We start from the raw sequence: 25,346 nt of genomic DNA, 5'->3' as shown, positions 1-25,346 counted from the left end.
AAGTCACGAGAGACTCTGCTTACTTAATCCTTCACTTTCAGACTCACTTTCCAACTTCCCCACCACTGACATTGGCCACCACTACATCAACCACGACCGGATTAGACCACAACCTACAATGGGTCGTCTCGTGACACTTTCGACCTGCAGCCTGAACCAATGGGCCCTGGATTTCACTGGCAATCTTCAGCGGATCAAGGCAGGTCATCTCCTCCACCGACTACACACGAAACATATACTGACCTCGTACAGGCAAGCGTCAAGATCGCAAAATCTGCTGGAGCAAGGTATGCGACTACGCCAGAGCTTTCAATCCCAGGATATGGCCTGCTGGACCACTTTCTTGAACAAGACACCATAAGGCATTACTGGGAAGTTCTCGCCCAACTCCTAACAGATAGGGAGCTCGATGACATTCTCGTCGATGTCGGCATGCCCGTCCGCCACTCAGGGAACCTCTATAATGCGAGAATCGTGTTCCTCAATGGCCAGATCTTGCTGATTCGCCCCAAGATGAGCCTGGCAGGACAAGGAAATTACAGAGAAGGACGATACTTTATACCCTGGAACCGCCCCCAACAGGTGGAGCAATATGAGCTCCACGAGCTGCCTGCCGCTGCGCTTGCGTTACAAGAGACATCTTTTGTTCCGTTCGGAGATGGCATAGTATCTGCTCTCGATTGTTCTTTCGGGTATGAGACTTGCGAAGAGCTCTTCACGCCGCAGGCACCGCATATCCAATTATCTTTAGCCGGCGTGGACATCATCATCAACTCCTCGGGTTCTCATCATGAACTGCGAAAACTCGATACTCGCCTCGACCTGATTCGGTCAGCCACTGCCAAGTGCGGAGGTGCCTACCTTTACGCTAACCAGCAAGGATGTGATGGTGATCGACTATTCTATGACGGCAGCGCAATGGTACTCGTCAACGGTACCGTCCGCGCACAGGGTACCCAGTTCTCGTTGCAGGATGTTGAGGTGATTACTGCGACAATCGACCTAGAAGAGATTTGGTCATACCGCACAAGCCCCTCAAGAGGCTTACAAGCCGTGTCAGGTCCACGATATGAGCGCTTCAGGGCAAATCTACGCATATCGTCTTCGGATGCAGACTTTGACCCAGACATTCGGCCCACCCCAGCTCAGACACTACGCTATCACACCCCCGAAGAGGAAATCGCTTTGGGACCTGCATGCTGGCTGTGGGACTATCTTCGTCGATCCGGTCAAGCTGGCTTCATGTTGCCCTTAAGCGGAGGCATCGACAGCTGCGCTACAGGTACTCTTGTATACTCCATGTGTCGACTGGTTTACGAGGCTGTGAAAGATGGTAACGAGCAAGTTCTCGCGGATGTCCGTCGCATTGTAGGCCCTTACCACGACAAAGATAACTGGATACCTGAGAGCCCGCAGCAAATATGTAACGGCATCCTCCACACGGTATACATGGGAATGTCGCAGCAGTCAAGTGTGGAAACAAGGAGCCGTGCTAAGAGGTTGGCAGAAGACATTGGATGCCACCATGTTGAAGCGGATATCGACGACATCTACAACAGCCAGAAGAATCTTTTGACAAAGGCTACGGGCTTCACACCGCGTTTCAGGGCTCACGGCGGTCAGCCAGCGGAGAATCTCGCGCTACAGAACATCCAAGCCAGGACTAGACTTGTATCTTCTTACTACTTCGCCCAAATGCTCCCTATGACTCGGAAGCGCCCAGGCGGAGGTAGTTTACTAGTCCTTGCCTCAGGCAACGTCGACGAGTGTCTACGTGGATACCTCACCAAGTACGATTGCAGTAGCGCCGATCTAAATCCCATTGGAAGCATTTCCAAAACCGATCTAAAGCGCTTCATAAGCTACGCTCAAAAAGAATTCTCCCTGCCCATCCTTGGCGAGTTCATCGACGCAACACCAACCGCCGAACTCGAACCCCTCACCGAAGGTTACGCCCAAAGCGACGAAGTCGACATGGGCATGACATACGCCGAGCTCGGTGTCTTTGGAAAGTGTCGCAAAGAGTTGAAACTGGGTCCGTATGGTACTTTTGTCCGCCTTGCGCATGAATGGTCTGATGGCTATACGCCTCGGGAGGTTGCGGTCAAGGTTAAGCGCTTCTTCCACTACTATGCGATAAACCGGCACAAGATGACGACTATGACGCCGAGTTACCATGCAGAGGCGTACTCACCGGACGACAATCGGTTCGATCTCAGGCCTTTCCTTTATCCGCCGTTTTATCAGAGTTGGAGCTTCAAGCGCATTGACGAGGAAGTGGAGAGGTTGGAGAAGAGGGCACAGGAGAAGGCTGATGCGAAGAAGTGAGGAGAGTACTAGGTGTGAATGATGCTCAGAGCTATGATACAGGTATCTGCAAGGAGTATACATGAGCTTTGTGAGCTCTGGTGATTGACTAAGAGCGTTATGTGTATACTTCATAGTCTACTTTGATACTTCCAAAAAATAAGAATACTTTGAAGACTGTCACAGTGTAACTCGACCGCGTTGTGCCTGCGTCTTATCACCAGCACGTCCATCAAATTAACAGTAGCTGCTGCGAGTTCATCATCGTTCGTCTTATCCTCCTACATCCTAGTGACGCGACTATTTCAAAGCCCTCCTAGCTTATAGTTCTAGCAGCCTAACCCTCCCTGCTTCGCTCGTTGTCTAAAACGTACGTCTTCCTCGGGAGCCGAACCAAGGTTGATTTGAACATCGCATCGCACATACGATTATCCCCCAATCTACAATCTACGAGACCTTTAAACTATATTTTCATCAATTTCTTCTTGGCTCTCCACTTTCTCCACGTCCTCGCTAATGCTTGCGTTACCTCTGTCTCTATCGTCCTCGCAGTCGAAAACATCCGTTGATACAACCCTGCTGCAGCGTTTAACCACGCATGGGGTGCGACAGGAGCAAGAAGAAGCGCTATACATGTTCTCAGTCAAATTCTTTGATCAAATCTGTTTGGAAGATGAAAAAAAACTTACATGTTAGCGAGAGGTGTGTTGAAGATAGCCTGCTCCGCGGCCTCCTGATCGATGACGTGAAGCTTGTCTTCTGCAGACAAAGCAAGGCGTTCATTCCATTTCTTCTTTCTGTCTTCCTTTAGAATCCCGCCTACAGTTACTTTTGCGCGTAGGTCCTTGACAAAAGGCCAGGCGAAGGTCATGATCAAGTCTACCATGGTACGTTGGCAGCAAATCATCCTGCCATCGCTGTCATCCAACGTGTTGTTAACTTTGTGTGCGATTGTTTTTATACCATGAGGATACCAGGAGTCGCCATCATCTGGGCTCCTGAACCAAAGTTGTAGTGTTGATAGTTTGTCTAGTGTTGAGAGAAGCGTAATGGAAGACTTGGAGCTGCTCTTGTGTAAGTGGGTCCTCGGTTCTCGACCAAGCATGTCTTTGAGATTAAGCAAGTCGAACCAATCGCTCATGTTAAAGTCAAGAATAATGTGATTGAGCCAGTTGTACTTCGGTTTAGTGCGCGCATCGAAGATAGAATCGAAATGTATGAGTGAGAAGAAGCACTTTCGAGTGTTCTCCCAGCCAGCCTGGAGTGCCTCGCTGTGAGTTTGCCTGCTGACAGACAGCAGTGCGATATTAGGCTCGTGAGCGGAGCAGCCTGTTACTCTCTGGAAGTCACCCATGGACAATTGAAGAAAAGTGCGTCGCTGCATAAGGCTGCTATCGAGCCAGTTAGGGAAGCCGATGCCGAGACGAACTGAATAATTGTTGAGTTCAACCAAGGGGTAAATTCGAGGACCAAGGGCGAATTCGAAGACCGTCATGCGAACCTCGGCAGGAAGGTCGAAAAGACGGAAGTACTTCCCGTTGAGCTTCCACCATTTGCGCTGCGCCCTGTAGCCTTTCTCGCCAACTAGACCACTTCCATCAGATAACCTTTTGACAGACTTGTAGCTAGACAGCAACCAGTCTTTCAGCAAAACCCACTTTGTACCTATCTTTAGGCAGAGATTGTCTGCATTTGGGCCAGGTAGTCCAGGAGAGAAGGTCACCCAGCCAGTAAGTGGAAATTCGTGATAGTCATCTATGAAGGTATACAGCTTGCTGCAGTAGGTGGTATAATCAGGCAAAGCCAACCAGAATGGCAAGGACTCGTCGGTCGGCGATACTCGGAAGCGCATATTTGCAACCTCGATGTTTTGACCATTTAGGCTGCGGATGAGGCCCAGGATTTCTCTGATGACTGGATCGTCTTGGCGCGGCAGCGGTTCAAACTTGTACTTGTAGTTGCGTGGCACCGAATCGAGCGTTATGAGTTTGTCGTCAGGAGGTGGGGATAGCCGTACCGTGTTGTATCGGTTGATCGATTCGCCTTCTTCCTTGTCTTTTTCTGCTTCGCGATGGAGCTTACGGATGCGAGTCCTAAGGTAGGGCATGTTGGGCGGTCTTAGCGATGGCGTCTTTGAGCGAGTATGAGTTTTAGGTGGCCGCTGGTGGAATCAGTGCGTTGGTTGGAGACAAAGTTCATAATAGAATGAGGAACTATAGATGTTGTGGTATATGTACTCGATAGGAGCAAGCGTGGAGTCATGGCAAGGCAACACATCGTGGTCCGTGATGTACAGCTCGGAAATGGTTAATTCACTCTCCAGGAGCGCCGCAATATTAACGGAGGTACCCGACGAGAACGAGACAAAATACGGGCACATCAGCGTAGGTCGGTTGGATATCAAGCAGGTAAACATACTGGGCAGGTCGTTCAGGCTAGAGAGGGTAATTATTTGATTGATAAAGCAGTGTCTTAGTCAGACACATGCCACCCGAACTCCCGAAGCGCCTCGCTTTTCAAATCTTCGCAAGTCAGAGAAAGCGGTCAGATGTCAAAGTCGATAGTCTTTACTCTTCCAAGCTCACCACAACAAAAACACCCCAACAAGCACCGAAGCCACAAAGAATCCTTGACTCCTAAGGGCATGTGCGGCACTAGTATCTTCAGTACCACAACACGACTGGTCGTTGTATGTAACGTTGTTCGCTGTGGCCGCAACTTGAAAGACACTCCCATTAAAATTGCCAAAATTGTAATAATCAACGAGTATCCAGTTCGGCGGCCTGTCCCACATCTTCTCGCAATTCTGCACATTGAGCCCAACACTGCCATTGCCAGAGACAGCGTTGACTTGGTCGAGGAGCGAGTACGCTGGTATGAGAATGCTGCTGACGCCAGGGAGACTGACTTCGATGTTGAGGTTGTGGTTCATCAAGTACATGCGGTTGCGTGAGACATCTTCAGCTTGGTTGGGAGGTCGCTGCTCGGTGCATGGGAAGGCGGGATTTGTAGGAGAGAACGGCGTTTGCCATTGGTAGTTCCATTCGTTGAGGAGCCATGGAACTTGGCTCTGGTCTGCATTGTAGTCTAGCATCACTACCACGCGCTTGTTTTTGATAATCATCTCAGCTAGTGTAGGCCAATCGGTCAGGTTCATAGTAGCTGAGGGTGGGGTCCATAGGTATTCCATCATTCCTGAATCTTGGAATGGCGCAACGTAGTCCGTCGCCGGTATCTTGGTGTCATCTCCGTTGTTGTTGCCCATCATGATAGCGATGACTTCGTATGGGTGTTCAGCGAGCCAGCCTCTGACCGTTGCGAGGTATGATTCGAGGGTGCCCACGTCGAGCAGGTTGCAAGAGGTATGGCAGAGACGTATCCCAGAGGAGGCGTTGGGTTTATGAGTCTCGAACTGCACTATCATGGAATGTCAGCCAATGCCCTCTCTACCATGTATCAGTAGCTTACGCCCTCTGATTCCGTCGCTGAGCTGGTTAAGCACTGGATAGACTTGGTTGCTGGCTGCATTGTGTGGTTTCACGAACGGGCTATTGTGCGCGACGACCATCGAAACGTTGGAAAATCTCCGTTCGCAGAACTCGACGTGTCCGTTGCATGGTCGAGTATTACTTGGCCGAGGACGAGCTGAAGTTGTCGCTGACGCGGTACTGTTTGCGGAATCAGTCGAGGGTGGCAGACCGACTATAGCCGTGACCTCTTCAGTTGTCGTTGAAGATGTGGCGGTAGCATTTTGCCGCCCGGAGGCAGTCGAAGTCAGAACTATGCCTGGCAAGCCGCTCGAGAAGCTGGCAGAGTAGGTGCCAGTGGAGGTGCTGGCAGCGCCGGTGATCACTGTAACATCGCTGCTAGGTATAGGTGTGTTTGATGAGGATAGAGAAGAAGACTGAGCAGTTGTAGGTTTCGTGAGTAAGACCAAAGGGAAGAGAAGTAAGGTAGAAGGAAACATGAGGACGATGCGATGCGAAAGAATGACGGAAGTGCTGGTTAGCAATTGTTATGCAGCGTCCACAAACAAGCAATGCTGCGTGCTGCGATAATTGAAGAAAAATGCCCAAGACAGTCTGCCATATTGCCATTGCGTTGGTGGCTCGTCTTAGCTCACACTCGATGGAAAGCACGATGACGGCATGCTTTCCCCAACCGCCCTACACGTTGTCTCCGGATCTGCGCGGGGAAGCTAGAGGCAACCGTCTCGACAAACCTATCCGTCCTGGGCAACGCCTTTGAAGTTGATCGGAAACTATCGATCTGACGGCAGCCGCATCATCGTTTGTACGACTGCAGTGGGGCTGGTATTCGCGGCCTGCGAGCTTGCGGTGGTTTGAAGCGCGGATAGCTGTCAAGAGCGGCATTGTGAGGTATATTGACGCGTCATTAGCGCCCGACGACCTTGGGTCGATGCAATTGACATTGCCGAGGGCCGTGTCGTGAGAAGGGTCTCGACTATCTCAATGGTGGTGAAAAAGGAGGCTGAGTGATTAGATACGCGGTGGAGAAGGACGCTCGCCGCAAGTCAGCCTCACGCGTCACGCTAGTTGCTTAAGCTTCGAGGACTCGATTTAAGCCTTGAGAGCAACCAAATCCCATGCTTGAGTACATGCATATTGAGCCATGCATATTGAGCCATGCAACGCACCGACTATGTGCATTGCTTACCTCGATGTTCTAGCCGTCCCCGCGTCCCTTCATGCTGCTTTCTTAGCGCAAAGGGATCTACAAGCAAGGACCCGTCCAGGCCTCAACAGCGCAGCGCAGGTCGTTTTGGAAGCATAATTGCTCAGAGTATGCAGAAGTAGGAAGCAATTATCTGGTGCATTCTGCAATGAGTGCCTGTGTTAACATGGATCTTGGTGCATTTCATGTTTTGTTTGCTCAATCCCACAGTTGCACTCGCGACGCGAACAACTCCTCCCACAATGATGTTGACGACAAGCCTTCATCCCTCATCGTTTCTTGAAGGCTGTAATCGTACTTGTACTTTCGTTTCCTGAAAATTCAAGAATTACGCTCTTGACCTGAATCTTAACACAGTTCGGTGTATCTATATTACGAAATCAATCCATGTACATCTCACCGTTCCAGACTGTCCCTGAACAAAAGCAAAAGTCCTGCAAAAACTTACCAGGTTTCCCCACGCCTGTCACCGATACCGCCTCGCATACACTATCCCCTGAAACGTGTGATAGACCAATCAGCATGAATACCCTTTGTACTCACCCCTGTCTGACTTCTCGGCTTCCCAGTCAATGGGGTCCTGCGCGTTCATGAAGTTGTCCTTGTTGAAAGTCACGATTAGGATGGGGTATGCGGAAAATGTATTGCCAGTCAGGGAGGCGCCGTCGGAAGCAAGGGTGAGGTTGAAGTGGTCGGAAGTGATGGAGCAGATGAGTTCGTCCGCGTAGCCGCGATTGGCATGGCAGAAAGGAACAAGAGTGAGTAGAATGGGAAGAGGAGTAAGTGTTCTAATAGTGCTGGAATGTAGTTTGGAGTGAGAAGAAAGTAACTGAGTTTGTACAATTCCTGGAGAGGCACATTTGGTCACATCACTATGGTTGGTACCTGACTGGACGTACACATGGGACGGACATACATGTAAATGAGTGTTCATTATTGATTAGCATTATCTGCGTAGCACATTAAGTCGTAAGTTTTCCATTGGTCTTATCCTCCAATGACCATCCCGTCACCCTCTTCGCAAATCAAACAAATACCCTCGTCACGTTGACTGAGACACACGTCGGGTTGTCCGGCTTGCCTGCACCCAATCCCCACACGAGGTTGTTGTACTGGTAGCTGGAGTAGGATGTGTCGCACGCATACCAGCGGTAGAACTCCTGATAGCTGCCTGTGTAGTTCTCGCCCGGAACATAAGCCTGAAGGGTCAACTCATCCTGAGAGTTGAAAGCAAGCTGCGTTGCGTCATCGCTGCCAGGGCTGAGGGTGAAGGTTGCGAGATTGGAAGTCGGGTCAAGGCCAAAGGCCGCTGATGATGGAATGTCGAGAGTGCTTGTGTTCAGCCACCAGGTCAGAATGCCAGGTACGCCGAAAGATGGCTCTGGTGCCTGAGAGTAGATTGATGTGTTGAATTGGAATTCTGCGCCAGCGAGAGGTTCTGGGGCGTCGCCCGCTCCAGCATTGCTCAAGCAGAGCGATTCTATCGCTGCACCAACGTGACAGGCACTGATTGTGTCATTGACACCACCATCCTCTGATGTGACGACCAGGTAGAAAGGTGCAGTTGTGATGTTGTAGTACGGCTCTTCTTGTGCACTGGCCATGGCAGCTGCCGCAAGGGTCAGAGCGATCGATGAGGTCTTCATGCTGATTGATGTTTCTTAGGTTGGTAGGCGATTGACGCAGGGATAGGTTTTGTGAGGTTGATTAGAGATGAGTTGAATGGATTGATGGTGTTGTGAGTGCATTTCTTCAACAACGGCACAGGCGAGCTTTATACTCACGATCATCCTTCGTAGTCGCCGCATTCGCGCAGCCTCGTCGCAGCTCCCCCAAAGGTTCCACCTGCACAACGGTCATGTGTACCACGATAGCGGCACCCAGCCAGCCCATGACGTTCCGCTAGCCGGTAGCGTTGCGAGCTTTGCCACACCCATGGTGATCTTTTGCCAGTCGGCTGCTAAGATCCGTATTCAGGGCCGCACGGCATGCCCGATGAGGGACCGTTCACCTCAAATGGGGCACTCATAGATCAACCCCGCGCTTTAGCGAACGAAGTTTTCCCCAGCCTGTCGGATAAGCTTTGCATAAGTGCCATAACTGCCACAGCCGCACAGGGCGTCAGGGTGCATGTAGCGCAAGGATCAGCTGTTGATACGAGGAGCAAATCGATAGCTCAGTACCATACATGCAGGTAGAAAAAAGCAAGATGCGGCGAAAGGCTACGGTTCTGGGTGTCCGCAATATGAAAGTGTATTGTAAGCACTGATTTGGGAGGCTGATTAAGCGGGGTACGAGATGCCATATGAAAGTGCTCGTGATGTGCTGATGCACAAAATATTGAGGTTGCTTGTGTATCCCTGTACCATACGAAAACGTAGAAAAGTGGAAAGGTGCTTTCGATGACGCAGGGAGGTTGGCTGGCCTTAAGCCACCGGACTTTCTGTTAGCGCTAAATCTTATCGATTGCCAAAGTCGCCGACATCGTCCATGGCTTCAGGTTCACAGCCTTACACCAACTACGAGACCCGCGACTACAACCAGATTACTTCCTTCGTGATGGTCGATTTTGCTTCCGGCACATCCGCCAGTACCTTCCGCATGTAAACACGATGGGCGCAACCACAATAACACAACCCATGCGAAGCGTACGGGAAGTTGGTGAATTCAGCTGATACGGCATTTGTATGCTACCATTACAGCTCTATGTCCTCTTACATGACAGCGGGCGTCTCTAAAAGCACTCCCACATGTCTACTCTATAAGACCTTGTCCAACTATGGCATGCTGACTGGCCTACAGACGACATATGCGATAGTGGCGTAAAAGCCTTCCTAACATCCCATTTGTACCCGCAGCACACGAACTCCTCTCCGCTTGCCCACAACGTATAGCTCCATCGTGTATCCAATTCCTCGGCCGACGACCACACTAGCGACGTCTTACTCCTCCGTCATACCCACTGGCACCTAGAGCAGTGTCCGGTCCATCGTCAGCACGCGCGCTCTTCACCCCGTTCATTCGCCCTACGCGTTGATCACCAGATTTTGGTTGTGTCAAATACCAGCAGGTCCAAGTGATCCAGCAGAAGATTACGTCGAACCCTACACTGCTTACCGCTGGGTGTTCCAGCAGAGCACTCTGGATTCCCACGAAGCCGGCGTAGGCATATGCTCTTGCAGTTGTCCATGCAAGCATTAGTCCGGCGTTTCCCAGAACCAATGCCCACATAAAATTGTAGATCTTATCGGTAGATTGAGGATCGTCGTTGAAGTACCCAGCTGGCACAATGGCGCGGATAATGGGCAAGATCATCAGGGCGACGTGCGGAGCCATAAGCACCGGCATAAAGTGCGTGGGATGGTGCCAGTAATGTTCATCGGCCAGTTGCATCGCCGGATACGCTGTTGCAAATATGGCAAAGAGGTTCAGTAGCCAAGGACCTAGCCATGTTGGCCGACGTACTCCGGATGACGACGACGGAGCAGGTGTAGGTGGGCTTAGAAGCAAGGTGAGTAAGAAGAGGTTTGTGGCAAAGCTGATGGCTACTATCTGGCCAAGCAGCATGAATGCCCAGGTATATCTGATCCCACGTCGAATACCTATGTTCATTAGTTATTGCTATCCGTGAATATATCAAGTCCGTTTTACCTTTCTGCTCCAAATATAATCCCAGACCCAATGCAAAGAAAAATATCTGATGTGACCACCAGTATCTCGCATTGCCTACAATGACAGTCTCCCATGCCTCCCGAAATAAAGAGGTCTCCTTCAACCACAATCCCCAGTGTTTATGATGTGGCTCAAGTTCGTAGTAGCTCCGCCACATCAGCCATGATTGATAGCTGACCTTGAAGTACTGAAACATGTACGTCCATGTCGTGAGCAGGCTACCCAAAGCAAGACCACTGAACAGCCAGACATGTGATCTAGACGGGAGCTGCGCGGTTGTTGACTTTTGCAGCACATTGGCTCTTTTGAAGAGTCTCAAAATGATGAGTACAGCGACAGAAAGACATGTTAACAGATAGGAAAAGAAAATAGCGTAGGGTCGAGTGTTGGTGTCAGACCCTTCTGGGGGCGGTTCGCGATGCATGTAGCGCTGCGGGACAGAGTACCCTGGCGGTCCGAATCCTGGAGGGGCCATGGTGAGACGATCTGAGGGGTTTGTTGGGCAGCCATCACGTACAGTATGCTCTCCTGCCTTTATGCTATCGTCGACAAGGACGAAACGTGTCAATTGCGGATCAAAGGGCTTCTCTGCTTTGCCGGCAATGTGTATTGATTAAACGGCTATCTTGGGGTCCAATTCCTAGGATGCGGCAGCGGTCGGTTGTTGCGCCAATGACTCCGTGGCTGACGCAGGGATAGACGCTCTCCACAACACGTGCCCAGGTGCTTCGGTGCCAAGGCGCCAGCGCGATCGTCATGTTTTCCCAGGTCCGTCGCGGTCTCGTCTTCGAAGATTCTCGTCCTTTGTTTTGCTTCAAGTAGCTCTCCTCTCCTGTGGTGACTGTCATCTGTTTGCTCTTGCACATTCTCATACCCTTACTCTGTCACAACGTACTGCAAGCGGCAAACATCACAACACGGTGATGTCAGGCACACGGACCATTTAAGCTTCGCAAATCCTGATTGGCCGTTAGTTCCATCATTCGGACCTCACCGCCAGACCCAGGCTACCAGACGCCCAAGTTTCGTAGCTCCGTCGATATTTTCTCATCTACATAGTACTGAGGGATCTGTACATCCGTCGAGCTATCGCAACCATGACCGACACGCCGCAGACAACTGCAGGTGCCGATCCCAAGGAGGCCAGGGTCCTCGAACAGCATTTAGACCCAAGCTACGACTTCTCAGAGTTTGACCCAGCAACACCGGCTCAGGAAGATGGCGCAGACAGCGCTTCCAACTCAGGCGATCGTCAAATGCCAGAGTCGTCGTTGCGGCTGCAGGGCGGCGATATCCATCGTGATCTGTACAAAATCGCTGCACAGAACCGGCGGCAAAAGTTGCACCAACGAGCAACAACCTTTTCCGACGCAGTACATTTTGGCCGCAACAGTGCGCCGTCTATTTCAGATGTTGACCATGACGAACTCCCCGTTCGCGACCAGCTTGCACCCGGCGGACTGAGACGACAATACTTGCAGCGGCAAAGCAAGCGTGTCAGCTACATCTCGGAGCCTGTGACGCGAAACTTCATCTCATTCCTTGAGCTGTACGGCCAGTTTGCTGGTGAAGATCTTGACGAAGATACAGACGAAGAGTCTGCCATTGACGATGAAGAGGAAGAGGCGCAAGGCGAGCGCAGACCACTTCTCGGACGACGACAGAGTTCGAAAAGACTGAGGCAACAGGGCGACGCAGACCAGGTGAAGACCTTCTTCACTCTCCTGAAGGCCTTCATCGGTACCGGAATCATGTTTCTGCCCAAAGCCTTCAAGAACGGCGGAATGCTGTTTTCGTCCGTTACTATGATCTTGGTATCTGCCATCACCGCACTGTGTTTCGAGTTACTGTTGGCGACGAGGAAGAGATATGGTGGCGGTGGTTACGGTGATCTAGGTTCCATTGTCGTGGGACCGAGATTTCGTGCCCTCATCCTGATTTCCATCACGCTGTCCCAAATTGGCTTCGTATGCGCTGGTCTTATCTTCACGGCAGACAATCTCCGATCGTTCCTTGACGCTGTTGCTCATGCAGAAGAACCGCTTTCAACCAATGCGCTCATTGGTATCCAGATTGCTGTTCTGATACCCATGTCCTTCATCCGAAACATCTCCAAGCTCGGACCTGCCGCTCTTCTCGCCGATGTCTTTATCCTCATCGGTCTGACATACATCTACTGGTACGACATCTCGTGGATCGCCAAGATGGGAGGCTTCCACCCGTCTATTGAGCTTTTCAACCCTCGTGACTTCACCATGACCATCGGTTCCGCCATCTTTACCTTCGAGGGCATTGGGCTCATCCTTCCCATCCAGTCCAGCATGAAGGAGCCCGAGCACTTCAGCAAGCTCCTCTACCTTGTCATGCTCATCATCACTGTCATCTTCACGTCCGTCGGCGTGCTTTGCTACGGAACCTTTGGCGAGAACGTGTCAGTCGAGGTCATTACCAATTTCCCCCAGTCTAGCAAGCTCGTCAATGCTGTCCAGTTCCTCTACTCTATGGCCGTCCTGGTCGGCACACCAGTGCAGCTCTTCCCCGCTATGCGTAACATCGAGCTTAAGATCTTCGGCCGCGCATCCGGCAAGCAGAGTAACATGACCAAGTGGAAGAAGAATGCTTTCAGGACTAGTCTTGTCATTCTCTGCGGTCTCATTGCTATCCTTGGAGCTAGCGACTTGGACAAGTTTGTCGCGCTCATTGGAAGCTTTGCTTGTGTGCCTCTAGTGTACATTTACCCTGCTTTCTTGCACTACAAGGGCGTGGCCAACCGTCCTTGGGAGAAGTTCGGCGATGTCACTATGATGGTTGTCGGAGTCGTTGCCATGGTGTACACTACTAGTGTTACTCTTGCTAGGTGGTCTGAGACTTGAGATTAGACAGATGAGGAGGAGAGGTCGCGGAAAAAGTCCTTTTATAGTACGGCGGGCATGGGCTTACTTGTTGCATAGTTTGTTATTTTGGCATGGCGTTCTGGGGGATGGACGGATATCTTTATGTTATATGCACGTTCAGAATTTCATGTAATCAGTAATATGTAATCAGTAACAGAATTTCATGGAGAAAATTCCATTACTGATTACATATTACTGATTACATGAAATTCTGAGCGTGCATATGTTACATAGTTACGAACTTATCTCATCGCATTAATTACGTGGTTCGCTCCAAAGCTCAGACTTCTCCCTCGTCGCTTGCAAAACAATGTTGTTCGTCAGCCTCTTATACTTCTGCAGGTCCACAGGGCTATCTCGTCTTTCTAGCCCCATATCCCTTTTGCTATAATGGCGAATAACAGTACATGCAGAAAGACAAGCCATGCCATAAGCAATGTCCCTCGAGGACTAGGCCTGAGAGTCGCGTGAATCCTAGTAATCGCCGCTGCCATCTCGCTGTCTCTCTCTTTCTCCAGCAAGCAACATTTCCATCCGATGAGCCATGTCTCCTACCACCGAAAGGTCGGCCACCTGGGCCCTCGCAAGTGCAAGTGCCATCCCGATTTCCCAGTCTCTAGCAAGCAACAGTTCGTGCTCTAGACCTCTAGCAATCAACATTTCGTGCTCTAGAATAGGCACGGAGTCTCTCGTGTTGATTTCGATAGCTGACCTAGCCCTCTCAGTGTTATTTTCAGCGTCTTCGATGTCCCTAATGACCCTGTTCTCCACCTGGCCTATCCTTCCCCATACGATCGCCAATCTTGTCAGATGTTGCCTCGATATTTCAAACCACGTTGTCCGACACAGTGGGCATTTGTTGCTATTTGCTGTGTCTGCTGAGATAGACTTGCGCAGACACTGGTAGCCGAACACATGTCCGGAACATCCTTGTGCCTTGACGACCAATACGGGAGCGTGTGTCTCGTGGAAGGGGTCTTGGCAAATTCCGCATGTTGTTCCTAGGGATGGGTAGAGAGGGTGTGTGGGCATCAGAGGGAGTAGGTTGTTGTCCAGGAAGACGTTGAAATCGGGAGGGGTCGAGAGTATCGCATTGTCCGAAGGCGGGGGTGCGGTTGGCCTAGTAGTCTGGCGTGATAGTAACTCACGCAATACCAAATTTAGTTCACTTCTCGAGAGACGTGCAAGACGACTACGTAGCGTTGTGCCTTGTGCATTAGTCTCCTCTTGACGTGGGTCCATCGAAGATGAGAGAGTATCGTCTTGGTGTAGTACCGCCGCCTCTAGGGAAGGACTCGAAGAACGACTTTCTGGTAGCATTTCTAATCGAGGTACCATAGTTGGTTGAGGTTGAGGGCTAAGTGAAGGTGGAATTTGTGATCGTCCAGGAGAAAGGTGTCGAGGCATCGTTCTTGACTGTTGAGGAGCGGTAGGTGGTTCTGAATCTGAAGGCGTTGGAAGAGGCGGGGACGACATTCTGGATAGCTGGTGTTGAGTCAAAAGGTTGTGTCCGTACAGTGGAGAATAGATCACGATGGGTTGGACATTTTGATATATCAATTAGATAAGCATTGTGTTTGCGGTTGGTCCTCATGATGTAGCGCTTTCCGTTTTCGGAAGCATTCAGTGAAATATGGGATTTTGCCTGGCGTGGACCAGGGAAACGCGCACACGGTGTAAGGACTCACGTCAGACCCCACCTGGCCTCGCTTCCACCCCCAAAAAGTTGTCTACTTTCTCTTTTGCAACGTTCGGGGTGGTCTTGTGTCGGCTCTTGTATACTCAGCACTGTAAGAGTCCAGGTGATAGAAAACGCATTCAAAGATCAAGTGAGAACGTGGTATGGAGATAAGTGGACTCGTCTCGATGCAAATCAGTTTGTGCACCAAGGTGCCACCACCTCATCCGATACAACTCCTACATATGAGCATTTGCTTGCATTCAGTAGAGTAGCAAACATTTTGGAGGTGGTGTCTCTAGCTCAGGCTGCAGCTGGTGTTTTACCAGTCGCCGTACTTGTCTTACCTTGAACCATGGCCGAATGCCAAGACAAAGCTCTCTCTGTAGGGCTTTTTCCTTTTCAACTCCATGCATCGCCCCCTCATCTTCACCTTCCATAATCACCACTCTTCGCGGTTTAACAACGTTTGAAGTTCTCCGTATCATCGCTCCTCACCCAATAAGGCTAAGTGAAGCCCCGCATTAGCGTTGTTAGCGCGCCTTCCCCTGCAGCGTCTCGCTTTGGCAACGCCAACGCGTAAACACAGACCCTCATCTAACAAAACACGCCTCCACATTTTGCTTTCTCACCACTACGCCTTCCCTTCGTCTACACTCGCTGCTTCTTATCGCTTACATCGCCTAAACTTCGCGATAGAGAGCGTTTATCGTCTTTAACTTTTTCTTTTCGTCCTTCGGGACACGACAACAGCCCGCTATGGACGACTCCCTAATGGAAGACTCGGTCTTCGACGAAGGCGCCAGCTCCGATTTCGCCCCACCCGCAAAGCCAGCGAAGGCTACCAAGGCTGCTGCGAAACCGAAAGCCGCAGCGACGAAGAAAGCAGCTGGACCTGCAAAGCCCCGAGGCCGACCCGCAGGCGCGACAGCCAAACCAAAGGCTGCCGCGAAGCCGAAAGCTGCGCCAAAGAAGAAGGCCAAAGCCGACTCAGATATGGATGAGAACTCAGATGTAGACATGGACGAGGACCCACTCGATGACGATGAGGAGCTTCTCAAGGACACACCACCAAAGGCCAAGAAGGCACCAGCCGCGAAGAAGTCCAGTGGCAAGCCTCTTGCAGACATCGCGAATGAGAGCTTCGGCGGAGATGGCGAGGATGTGCCCATTTCAGCGCCCAAGAAAGGCGGCGCCAGCAGCAAGTACCAGATGGTGAGTGGCTGAGGCATGCGCTGTAAGGCAACGACTAACACATAGACAGTTGACGCATTTGGAGCACATCATGAAGCGCCCGGACACATATATCGGTTCCGTTGAGCGACAAACAGACAAGATGTGGGTATACAACTCTGAGAGCGAGTCGATGGAGTTCCGCGACGTAACCTACGTTCCCGGTCTATACAAGATCTTCGACGAGATTCTCGTAAACGCGGCAGACAACAAGCAGAACGACAAGAACATGAGCGAGATCAGGGTCAGCGTTGATCGGGAGTCTGGCGAGATCTCCATCAAGAACGACGGCAAGGGAATTCCAATTGAGATTCACAAAGTTAGTCGCTTTCGAGATCTACTTCAGGTCGCTGCTAATTCGAATAGGAACACGGCATATATGTACCAGAGATGATCTTTGGTCACCTTCTCACATCCTCCAACTACGATGACAACCAGCAGAAGGTCACCGGTGGTCGCAACGGTTACGGAGCAAAGCTTTGTAACGTTTTCAGTACCGAATTTACGGTCGAGACAGTCGATTCGAAGCAGAAGAAGAAGTACAAGCAAACTTGGACCGACAACATGAGCAAGATGGGCAAGGCCAAGATCACCGATATCAAGGCGGACGACTACACCAAGGTCAGCTGGAAGGCCGACTACGCTCGCTTTGGCATGACTGGTATCGATGACGATTTCGAGGCCATGGTCAAGCGCAGGACCTACGATATGGCTGGTACGCTTCGAGGCATCAAGGTTTACCTGAACGGCGAACGTATCAAGATCACATCGTTTGCGAAGTACATGGAGATGTATACCAAGTCCATTTCGCGCGACCAGGGCAAGAGCGAAGACGACAAGGAGAAGGATGTCATCATTACAGACAAGCTGGACCGCTGGGACATTGGTTTCGCAGTGTCAGATGGTTCATTCAACCAAGTCTCCTTCGTCAACTCGATTGCGACAACATCTGGTGGTACCCACGTCAACCACATCGCCGACCAGATCATCGAGAAACTCATGGCGATTGTCAACAAGAAGAACAAGGCTGCTGTCAAGCTAAAGCCCGCGCAGATTAAGAACCATCTGTTCCTGTTCGTCAACTGTTCCATTGTCAACCCGGCCTTCACATCCCAGACCAAGGAGCAGCTCACGACAAAGGCTAGCCAGTTCGGTAGCAAGCCAGTCCTCAGTGACAAGTTCCTCAATGCCATCGCGAAGACCGACGTCATCCAGAACATCATGCACTTTGCTCAGCAAAAGGCCGACCAAATGATGAAGAAGACCGACGGCAACAAGCGCAACCGCATCAGTAACGCTAAGCTCACAGATGCCAACAAGGCAGGAACAAAGGACGGACATCTCTGCACACTTATCCTCACTGAGGGTGAATCAGCCAGTGTACTTGCTTTGGCTGGTCGTGCTGTTGTCAACCAGGATTTGTTTGGTGTGTTCCCGCTTCGTGGTAAACTCCTCAATGTTCGAGATGCTACTGTCGATCAAATCATGAAGAATGCTGAGATCCAGAACATCAAGAAGTTTATGGGACTTCAACATAAGAAGGAGTATACCGTAGCGGACATGAAGAGCTTGCGTTACGGCCATCTCATGATCATGACTGATCAAGATCACGACGGTAGCCATATCAAGGGTTTACTCATCAACTTCCTCCAGTGTCAGTTCCCCAGCTTGCTCAAGATTCCTGGCTTTCTCTTGGAGTTCATCACTCCTATCGTCAAAGTTTGGAAGGGCGACCCCAAGAACCCACGCAACATGCGAAGCTTCTTCTCCATGCCCGAATACGAGGAGTGGAAAGAGCAGCACCAGCATGAGAAAGGATGGGACCACAAGTACTACAAGGGATTGGGTACCAGCGACATTCCTGATGCTCAAATTTACTTCAAGGACCTCGACACACACATGAAGCGTTTCCAGGTCATGCGTGACGAAGAGGAGAAGCTCATCGAGCTCGCTTTCTCGAAGAAGAAGGCTGACGCTCGTAAAGATTGGCTGCGAGACTTTGTGCCCGGTCAGCATCTTGACCTTACAACGCCAGATATCTCTTACGACGATTTCGTAAACAAGGAACTCATCCTTTTCTCCATGGCTGACAACGTGCGATCAATTCCCTCCGTTGTCGACGGTCTGAAGCCCGGTCAGCGAAAGGTTCTGTACACCTGTTTCAGGCGAAACATCAAGAAAGATGTCAAGGTCGTTGAGCTTGCTGGTTCCGTCTCTGGATCCACCGACTATGCTCACGGTGAAGCTTCTATGCAAGGAACTATTGTCAACCTTGCGCAGAACTTTGTCGGTACCAACAACATCAACTACCTCGAACCCAGTGGTAACTTCGGTTCGCGTCTCAAGGGTGGTGCCGATGCTGCCAGCGCCAGGTATATTTACACACGCCTATCACCATTCGCACGACGAATCTTCCACGCCCACGATGACCAATTGCTGAAGTACGGCGAGTCGGATGGTCACAAGATCGAGCCCGAGATGTTTGTCCCGATTCTGCCCACGATTCTCATCAACGGTTCGAGCGGTATTGGTACTGGTTGGAGTTCAGAAATTCCTAACTTCAACCCCATGGACATCATTGAGAACATCAGACGCCGTATGGCGCCAGGCGCGACCAAGGAGGACATGGCTCCTATGGTTCCCTGGTACAAGGGCTTCACTGGTACAACGACAGTGCTTGGTCCCGATCGTTACCAGTTCACTGGAGTTGTCCGACAGACTGGCGACAACGAGGTTGAGATTACTGAACTGCCGGTTCGCTACTGGACACAAGACTTCAAAGAGAAGCTTGAGGAGATCATCAAGGCTGAGAAGGGTCCTTCTTACATTAAGGATTACATTGACTACAACACCCCAGACCGCGTTCACTTCATCATCAAGATGGAAGACAAGTACATGGCACAGGCTCTCGCCAAGGGTCTGGAAGAAATGTTCAAACTTTTCAAGCCCCAGTCCACGAGCAATCTCGTCGCTTTCGATGCACATGGACGCATTCACAAGTATGCAAGCGTTCTCGATATCATCGAGGAGTTCTACCACGTCCGTCTGCGATACTATGAGAAGCGAAAGCAGCACCAGCTCCAGGTCATGGAGAAGGAGCACCTGAAGATGACGAACCAGGCCAGATTCATCCAAATGATCATCGATGGAAAGCTTACTGTCTCAAAGAAGAAGAAGGCTGTGCTCGTCCAAGAGCTCAAGAAGCTTGGTTTCGCCCCCTTTCCTAAGGTTGAAGATGCTAAGGCTGCTGGCGAGGTCGAGGATGTCCAGGAAGATGATGAGTCAGAGGAGACTGAGGTGGAGGTGAATGCCAATGACTACGACTATCTGCTGGGTGTAAGTGCTACCAATCCTTTCCACAACACTAAAACTAACATCTTCTAGATGGCCATTTGGTCTCTTACTCAGGAACGCGTCGAGAAGCTTCTGAAGCAGATTGGCGAGAAGCAACACGAGATCGACACCCTCATCAAAATGTCACCCAAGGACATCTGGAACGTTGATCTCGACGCCTTCATGGACGAATGGAACGTTCAGCTGGAGGAAGAGGTCAAACGTAAGAAGAAGATCGCTGCCGTCACACGCCGCCCGTCTCAGAAGCTTGGTATTGGTGCTGGTAAGGGCAAGGGAAAGAAGAAGAGAAAGGCAGATGGCAGTGACTCAGACGACTCCGGATCCGACTTTGGCCCGGTTAAGAAGAAGGCAAAACCGAAGAAGGAGGGATTGCTTAGCTATCTACAACCAGAACCAGTCAAGAAGCCTACGGCGGCAGAAGCCCTTAAGAGTAGCAGCGCATTTGGCTCAACTGCGCCGCAAAAACAAGGCACGTTGCTCGCGCATCTCGTCAAGAAGAAGGAGGAGACACCGCAACCTGATGGTGGAGAAGATGGCAGGTCAGCTTCTGTAGATTCTGCACCAGCGCCAGCACCGGCCAAACGTGGCCGCCCTGCTGCTGCGAAGCCTATCAAGAAGGATCCAGTTTCAGACGATGAAGATTCGGATGTCTTTGCTGCAGTCGCCCAAGAGGCTGCGAAGGTGCCCTCGAAGACGACCGCGCCTCGTACTGCTCGCAGCGCAAAGAAGGCGGCACCCAAGTACACCATGGGCAGCGACTCCGACGATGATGACGATGACCTTCTCGGCGATGTTAGCAGCATGGTCAAGACCATCGGATCCGGTACGAACGGTGTACCAATGTTCAAGGCCACCACCACTGCCCGTCCCGCACCCGCAGCGAAGAAGAACAGCAGCCCCATCGAGATCGACGGCGATACTACCAACTACGAAGGTCTGATGCCTCAGTCTTCGCCACAGCGCCCTCCTCCTCGCAACGTCCACGACACAATCATGAGCTCTGATGAGGATGATTTTGATCTTGGAGCCAAGAAACCAGTTGCCAGCAGGCTCACCGCAAAGCCCAAGGCCGCTGCCGCGAAACCAGCACCCAAACCAAAGGCAGTCGCAAAGAAGCCCGCAGCCCAGAGCCCCGCAGCGAAAGCTTATGCGAAGAAGCACGGTAAAGACGCGGACGCTGCTAAGCCTGCACCCAAGGCTAAGAAGCAAATCACCATCGACTCCGACGACGATGAGGAGATGGAAGATGCGGATGCCATCGCCAACGACATTCTATCTGGCTCTGACGACGATGAACCGACGCCTAAACCTAAGGCTGCTGCTCGCGCTCCTGCTGCAAGACCGGGACGTAGGGCTGCTGCTAAGCCGGCGAAGTATGTGGTTAGCGATGACGAGGCAGAGTCGGATGAGGCGAGTGAACCTAGCTTCGATGATGACGATGATAGCGAGTAGATGGTGAGCGAGCTTGCTAAGGATGCATTGTGGTATGGTGGGGTGTTTGGGTGTATGATACCCGGGTTATCGGCGTTACATGTGGGATGCGTGTTTCAAGTTCCCTATGGGAAATCTGATTTGCGAGGTATTCGGCGTTTATGTTCAACATACTTTATCAGGATGTATATTTACTTGGGATATACTATGGTTTTCAGAATTACAGACTTCAAGATTGTATAAGTGCTGGGTGCTGCGTTGGTCGAAAACTGCATTGTAAAACCAACCCACCATTTCTGATAATATAAAGAAAGACCAATTATCGTCTGTTTTGCATGGACCGAACGCGGAACACGATAAACAAGCAAGTGCTCGCCATTGCATGCGTCGTCTTCCTGATTGGTGCGCGTGTGCATCAATTGCTGCAGCTTACACAGCCTCATACTCAGCCCGCCTCACTTTTCGTCCATTCTTCAACCTGACTTCAACTTCCGCGTCATCCATCTGAATCTCTCAAAGATTGTTGTATTCCGAGGTGGTGATGGATCTATCGATTGACAATGTCCTGAATGACTGGTCTGGGACTGGCAGAGGGTGCCATGTCGATTTCGGTGTGGACGAGCCTATCGGGTTGCAAACTGGTAAGTCAAGTCCCTTCTTCATCAATGCAATCTTAGTCATCCCTCTCATGCATGTCATTTTTTTGTGTTTGGTGTTGACGAACTTGAACACAGGAGACTTCCTTGGACAAGGTGCTGACGCAATTGTTCATGAAACGACTGTTCAAGGACTCAAAGTAGCTGTGAAAAGATCATCACGCTATAAAAGCTCAAAGGAGAGTATCAGGCTCGAGATCGAGGTCCTGAAGAAGTTGAGCCATCGCCATTTGGTCCGACTCATTGGCTCATATACCCATAAGAGATTCGTTGGGCTGTTGTTGTACCCAGTAGCGGTTTGCGACCTTGGCACCTTCTTCGAGGATGCTGAAGCATACCTGCAAGATAACGCGGCTGATGACCAGGAACTGCGGCTTCGGCAGCTCGGATACTCCTCCTCAAAATTATATCTAAAGCACAAAGCTTGGCCTATTTACTCGCAGATTGGATGTCTCATTTCAGCTGTGGCGTATCTTCACAGTCAAAGGATTCGCCATAAGGACATTAAACCCTCAAACATTCTCTTGTCACGGGGGCGTCCCTGGCTTAGCGACTTTGGGCTAGCTCGGGACTTCTCCGATGTCTGCGAAAGTGGTTCACATGGTGGTTCAGGAACACTACGCTACAAAGCTCCAGAAGTAAGTCAGGCAACCAGGCATAGATCGTCTTCTTCTGATCTCTTCTGTCCTTCCAGGTAGTAGACCGCGAACGCAGCGGTCGGGCTTCGGACATGTTTTCGCTTGGGTGTGTGCTCCTCGAAACCGTAATCTTTGACCAAGACGGGACGCTGCAGCGCCTAAGGCCTGAATCTCCATCTACACGTTTTGTGTACCACGAGAACCTGGACAAGCTGAACGATTGGCTACCATTGCCTGAAGATCTTTCTCTCGCCAAGAACCAAATGTGTCTTGTTTTCAGGAGTTTGCTCTCAAAACTACCAGAAAAGCGACCCGTTGCGGACGAGGTCGCTTCGCAAACCAGCTTTTATGATAACATGATAGAGGACGCTCAAGACCGGGTATTCTCCGATTGCTGTCGCAAATTTTTATTCACTAAGCGACAGTTTGAAAACAGAAGCGACGTACCGCAAGTTCAGATTCTCGATCCACATCGGGAGAAGCAGATCGAACAGCAGATTCTTGAGACAGATCGACAGCTCAATGACCTCGAGGCTCAAAACTGGGCAGGTTCAAAAGTTCGGAGACCAACAAGACAGTGGATCTTTGCGGTATGCTCATTTCCAAACCTTACACTAGACATCTATGCTGACGCAATGTTCCAGCCGCCATCAACCTCCAGAAATGCAGAGCCACATTACATGAAGCATCATTTACCTACTCCAATCAAAATACTTGTAATCATCATCGTCACATACGTCGTCTTAGTTCTCTTGCCAGTTGCAATACATCTCTCAAGAGATACACCTAGGATCTCAGCGCCGCTATCCGCTCCGCCAACGCTGCTGTCACGGCGTCGTGACCCTTACAGCTACCAAAGATGGGTGGCTGGTGATGCGCTGACTCGAGACCAAGTTGCATGTGATGCGTTTCGAGGGATTTGTTAAGAGCGTCGAGAGTGTAAGAAGCAAAAGTTAGAAGTGGTCGTGCTTTCGAGGCCTGTATGTTCATCGTAGACAATGATATGAGGATTCGAGGCTGACGCCCAGCACAGCCAACACGGTCTAATCTTACTAAGGAGCCCTATGTAGCTAGAGTTTGCGGCTTCATAGTAGGTGTTATTGCAGGCTGGGTATCTTTGCAAAGCGAAAGGCAGGCGATGTCGACATCAGTGAGCGCGATACCGAGCGCATCAAAACTTTCCGTCAGACGAGCTCTCCAACAGCCACTCTGCTAGCTCTTCGCAAAGGACCGAACGACACGCTCCCACTGGACCAGATAGGAGCGACGAACGGCGCAGAAGGAGCATGTTGTCAGATCCACGAACGCCAAAGCCTGTTATGAGGGGAAAAGAAGGAAAAGCGTTGAGGGCCTAGACGCCCTATGGCGCGTCCTGAACGCATCTTCCGAGGGCATGGATATTGTGGGAGACATTCAGCCAGGAATACGTTATTGGTTGCTTGGAAGACGATCGCAATGCCGGGTAACGGGTTGTTTCGTGGCTCCAGACACGACGTGATGCGGATGTTACGGCTGATAGGCTGCGTGTCGTTACACAGGGAAGAGCATCCTGAACATTGAAAGATGGCTGAAGCTTTGTGGCTGGGCGTGGCTGACGCGTGCCGAATTGGTGGGGTGTGACGTAACCCTTAGCGAAACATTTTCCCAACCACGAGATGCAACATAATGTGTAAAGTTTTGGGTATCGTAATTCAAATCGTATTAGCTATAGTATTATTACAATCGCTAAAGATCAAGATAAACGCCGCATGTCGTCGTAGACGTGTCCTGGTATCCTAAAATCCGTTGCCTAGTCATTCCATCCTATCCAGCATCGGCATCAAGCACGATGTATTTCCGTCTTCATATCATACATATTCCAAGTCGTGACGCTCAATCTTGACGCTCGCAATCTCAGACATCGCTGACATCTGATCGTGTGTTCCAAGAGCCGTCAGAGTAAGATTTGCAGGCATCCTAGACCTGGCTCATGGCGGGGCCGCCACGGCGGATGCCACCGCGAAGGTTGGCACCGCTACCGCGTCCGTTCATGATGTTGAGGGCCAGGGTAGCAACGAATGCAGCCCATCCGAACCAGAGGAAAGCAGTAGTGGCCTGGGCCTGACGGCAGTTCTGCTCGGTGTTTGCGGAGCTGTTGAGGACGCTGTTGGAGTGGGTGTATGCCTGTGTGGGATTAGTATGAATTCCTTATATTGCTGTTTGAAGAAGACTTACGCTGTTCGAGCAGCTGTGTGCACCAATGTATGCGGGAAGAGCAACAGCAGCGCAGAAGCCGAAGAGCACACTGAGCGCATCCATCGCGATGTCGACGATGGGGATGCTGAACTTCTCGATGAAGGATGTAGGTAGGAAGTACAGCAAAGTGAACAACCACCAGACACCGACAAAGAGCGAATAGTTGACGATGGAGTGCACACCTGACCAAGCGCGCGCAATGTTGTTACCCATGAACGCGGTGACGAGGATGGCGCAGATCAACTATTGAGTGTTAGTAGGAGTTTTCTGGATGCGAATGCTATAGACATACCTGCCAGGCACGAAGGCCCATGGAAACTGCTCTTGACACCATATTGTTGATGGATATATGAAGATGTGGGTGTTGGGTGTTGTGTTGCTGCGAACAAACTGTAGTTTGTCGTTTCTAGCAAAGCGTCAGGGTCTCTGTGGAGATGAATGAGTCGGGTGGCTGAAGCGAGAAATCGTGGATGAATGATCTGCTGCTTGGAGGTTGGGCTGGGGCTGGAGAATTATAGCAGTGGGCGGGAGGAAGCGGGTCGTCCTGTCGCAG

At 50.8% G+C, this 25,346-nt stretch overlaps 7 protein-coding genes across 7 annotated transcripts; 3 read left to right on the top strand and 4 right to left on the bottom strand.

Moving 5' to 3' along the window:
* Window positions 1–118: 118 nt before the first annotated feature.
* On the top strand, window positions 119–2,328 carry J4E82_007905 (uncharacterized protein; the record flags this gene model as incomplete). The annotated part of the gene is made up of 2 exons (XM_051734146.1): window positions 119–199; window positions 253–2,328. The coding sequence occupies 2 exons, from the start codon at window positions 119–121 to the stop codon at window positions 2,326–2,328; spliced, it is 2,157 nt and encodes a 718-aa protein (XP_051586086.1).
* Window positions 2,329–2,992: 664 nt separating this feature from the next.
* On the bottom strand, window positions 2,993–5,875 carry J4E82_007904 (uncharacterized protein; the record flags this gene model as incomplete). The annotated part of the gene is made up of 3 exons (XM_051734145.1): window positions 2,993–4,468; window positions 4,907–5,719; window positions 5,870–5,875. The coding sequence occupies 3 exons, from the start codon at window positions 5,873–5,875 to the stop codon at window positions 2,993–2,995; spliced, it is 2,295 nt and encodes a 764-aa protein (XP_051586085.1).
* Window positions 5,876–7,382: 1,507 nt separating this feature from the next.
* Window positions 7,383–8,606, bottom strand: J4E82_007903 (uncharacterized protein; the record flags this gene model as incomplete). Its single annotated transcript, XM_051734144.1, has 4 exons — window positions 7,383–7,417; window positions 7,451–7,498; window positions 7,546–7,799; window positions 8,065–8,606. The coding sequence occupies 4 exons, from the start codon at window positions 8,604–8,606 to the stop codon at window positions 7,383–7,385; spliced, it is 879 nt and encodes a 292-aa protein (XP_051586084.1).
* A 1,327-nt stretch (window positions 8,607–9,933) lies between these two features.
* On the bottom strand, window positions 9,934–10,569 carry J4E82_007902 (uncharacterized protein; the record flags this gene model as incomplete). Its single annotated transcript, XM_051734143.1, has 1 exon — window positions 9,934–10,569. The coding sequence occupies one exon, from the start codon at window positions 10,567–10,569 to the stop codon at window positions 9,934–9,936; it is 636 nt and encodes a 211-aa protein (XP_051586083.1).
* A 1,202-nt stretch (window positions 10,570–11,771) lies between these two features.
* J4E82_007901 (uncharacterized protein) lies at window positions 11,772–13,547 on the top strand (the record flags this gene model as incomplete). The annotated part of the gene is made up of 1 exon (XM_051734142.1): window positions 11,772–13,547. The coding sequence occupies one exon, from the start codon at window positions 11,772–11,774 to the stop codon at window positions 13,545–13,547; it is 1,776 nt and encodes a 591-aa protein (XP_051586082.1).
* A 2,458-nt stretch (window positions 13,548–16,005) lies between these two features.
* TOP2 (DNA topoisomerase 2) lies at window positions 16,006–21,285 on the top strand (the record flags this gene model as incomplete). Its single annotated transcript, XM_051734141.1, has 4 exons — window positions 16,006–16,461; window positions 16,511–16,798; window positions 16,846–19,815; window positions 19,864–21,285. The coding sequence occupies 4 exons, from the start codon at window positions 16,006–16,008 to the stop codon at window positions 21,283–21,285; spliced, it is 5,136 nt and encodes a 1,711-aa protein (XP_051586081.1).
* A 3,229-nt stretch (window positions 21,286–24,514) lies between these two features.
* Window positions 24,515–25,127, bottom strand: J4E82_007899 (uncharacterized protein; the record flags this gene model as incomplete). The annotated part of the gene is made up of 3 exons (XM_051734140.1): window positions 24,515–24,721; window positions 24,773–25,036; window positions 25,086–25,127. 3 exons carry the CDS (start codon window positions 25,125–25,127, stop codon window positions 24,515–24,517), a joined length of 513 nt encoding a protein of 170 aa, XP_051586080.1.
* Between the last annotated feature and the right edge of the window lie 219 nt (window positions 25,128–25,346).

This window comes from Alternaria postmessia (genome assembly GCF_024291825.1).
Source record: "Alternaria postmessia strain BMP 2775 chromosome Unknown scaffold_58, whole genome shotgun sequence".
In the NCBI taxonomy this organism is placed as follows: Eukaryota; Fungi; Ascomycota; class Dothideomycetes; order Pleosporales; family Pleosporaceae; genus Alternaria; species Alternaria postmessia.
The sequence above is the reverse complement of the archived record's forward strand: the minus strand, read 5'-3'. Positions and strand labels throughout refer to the sequence as shown.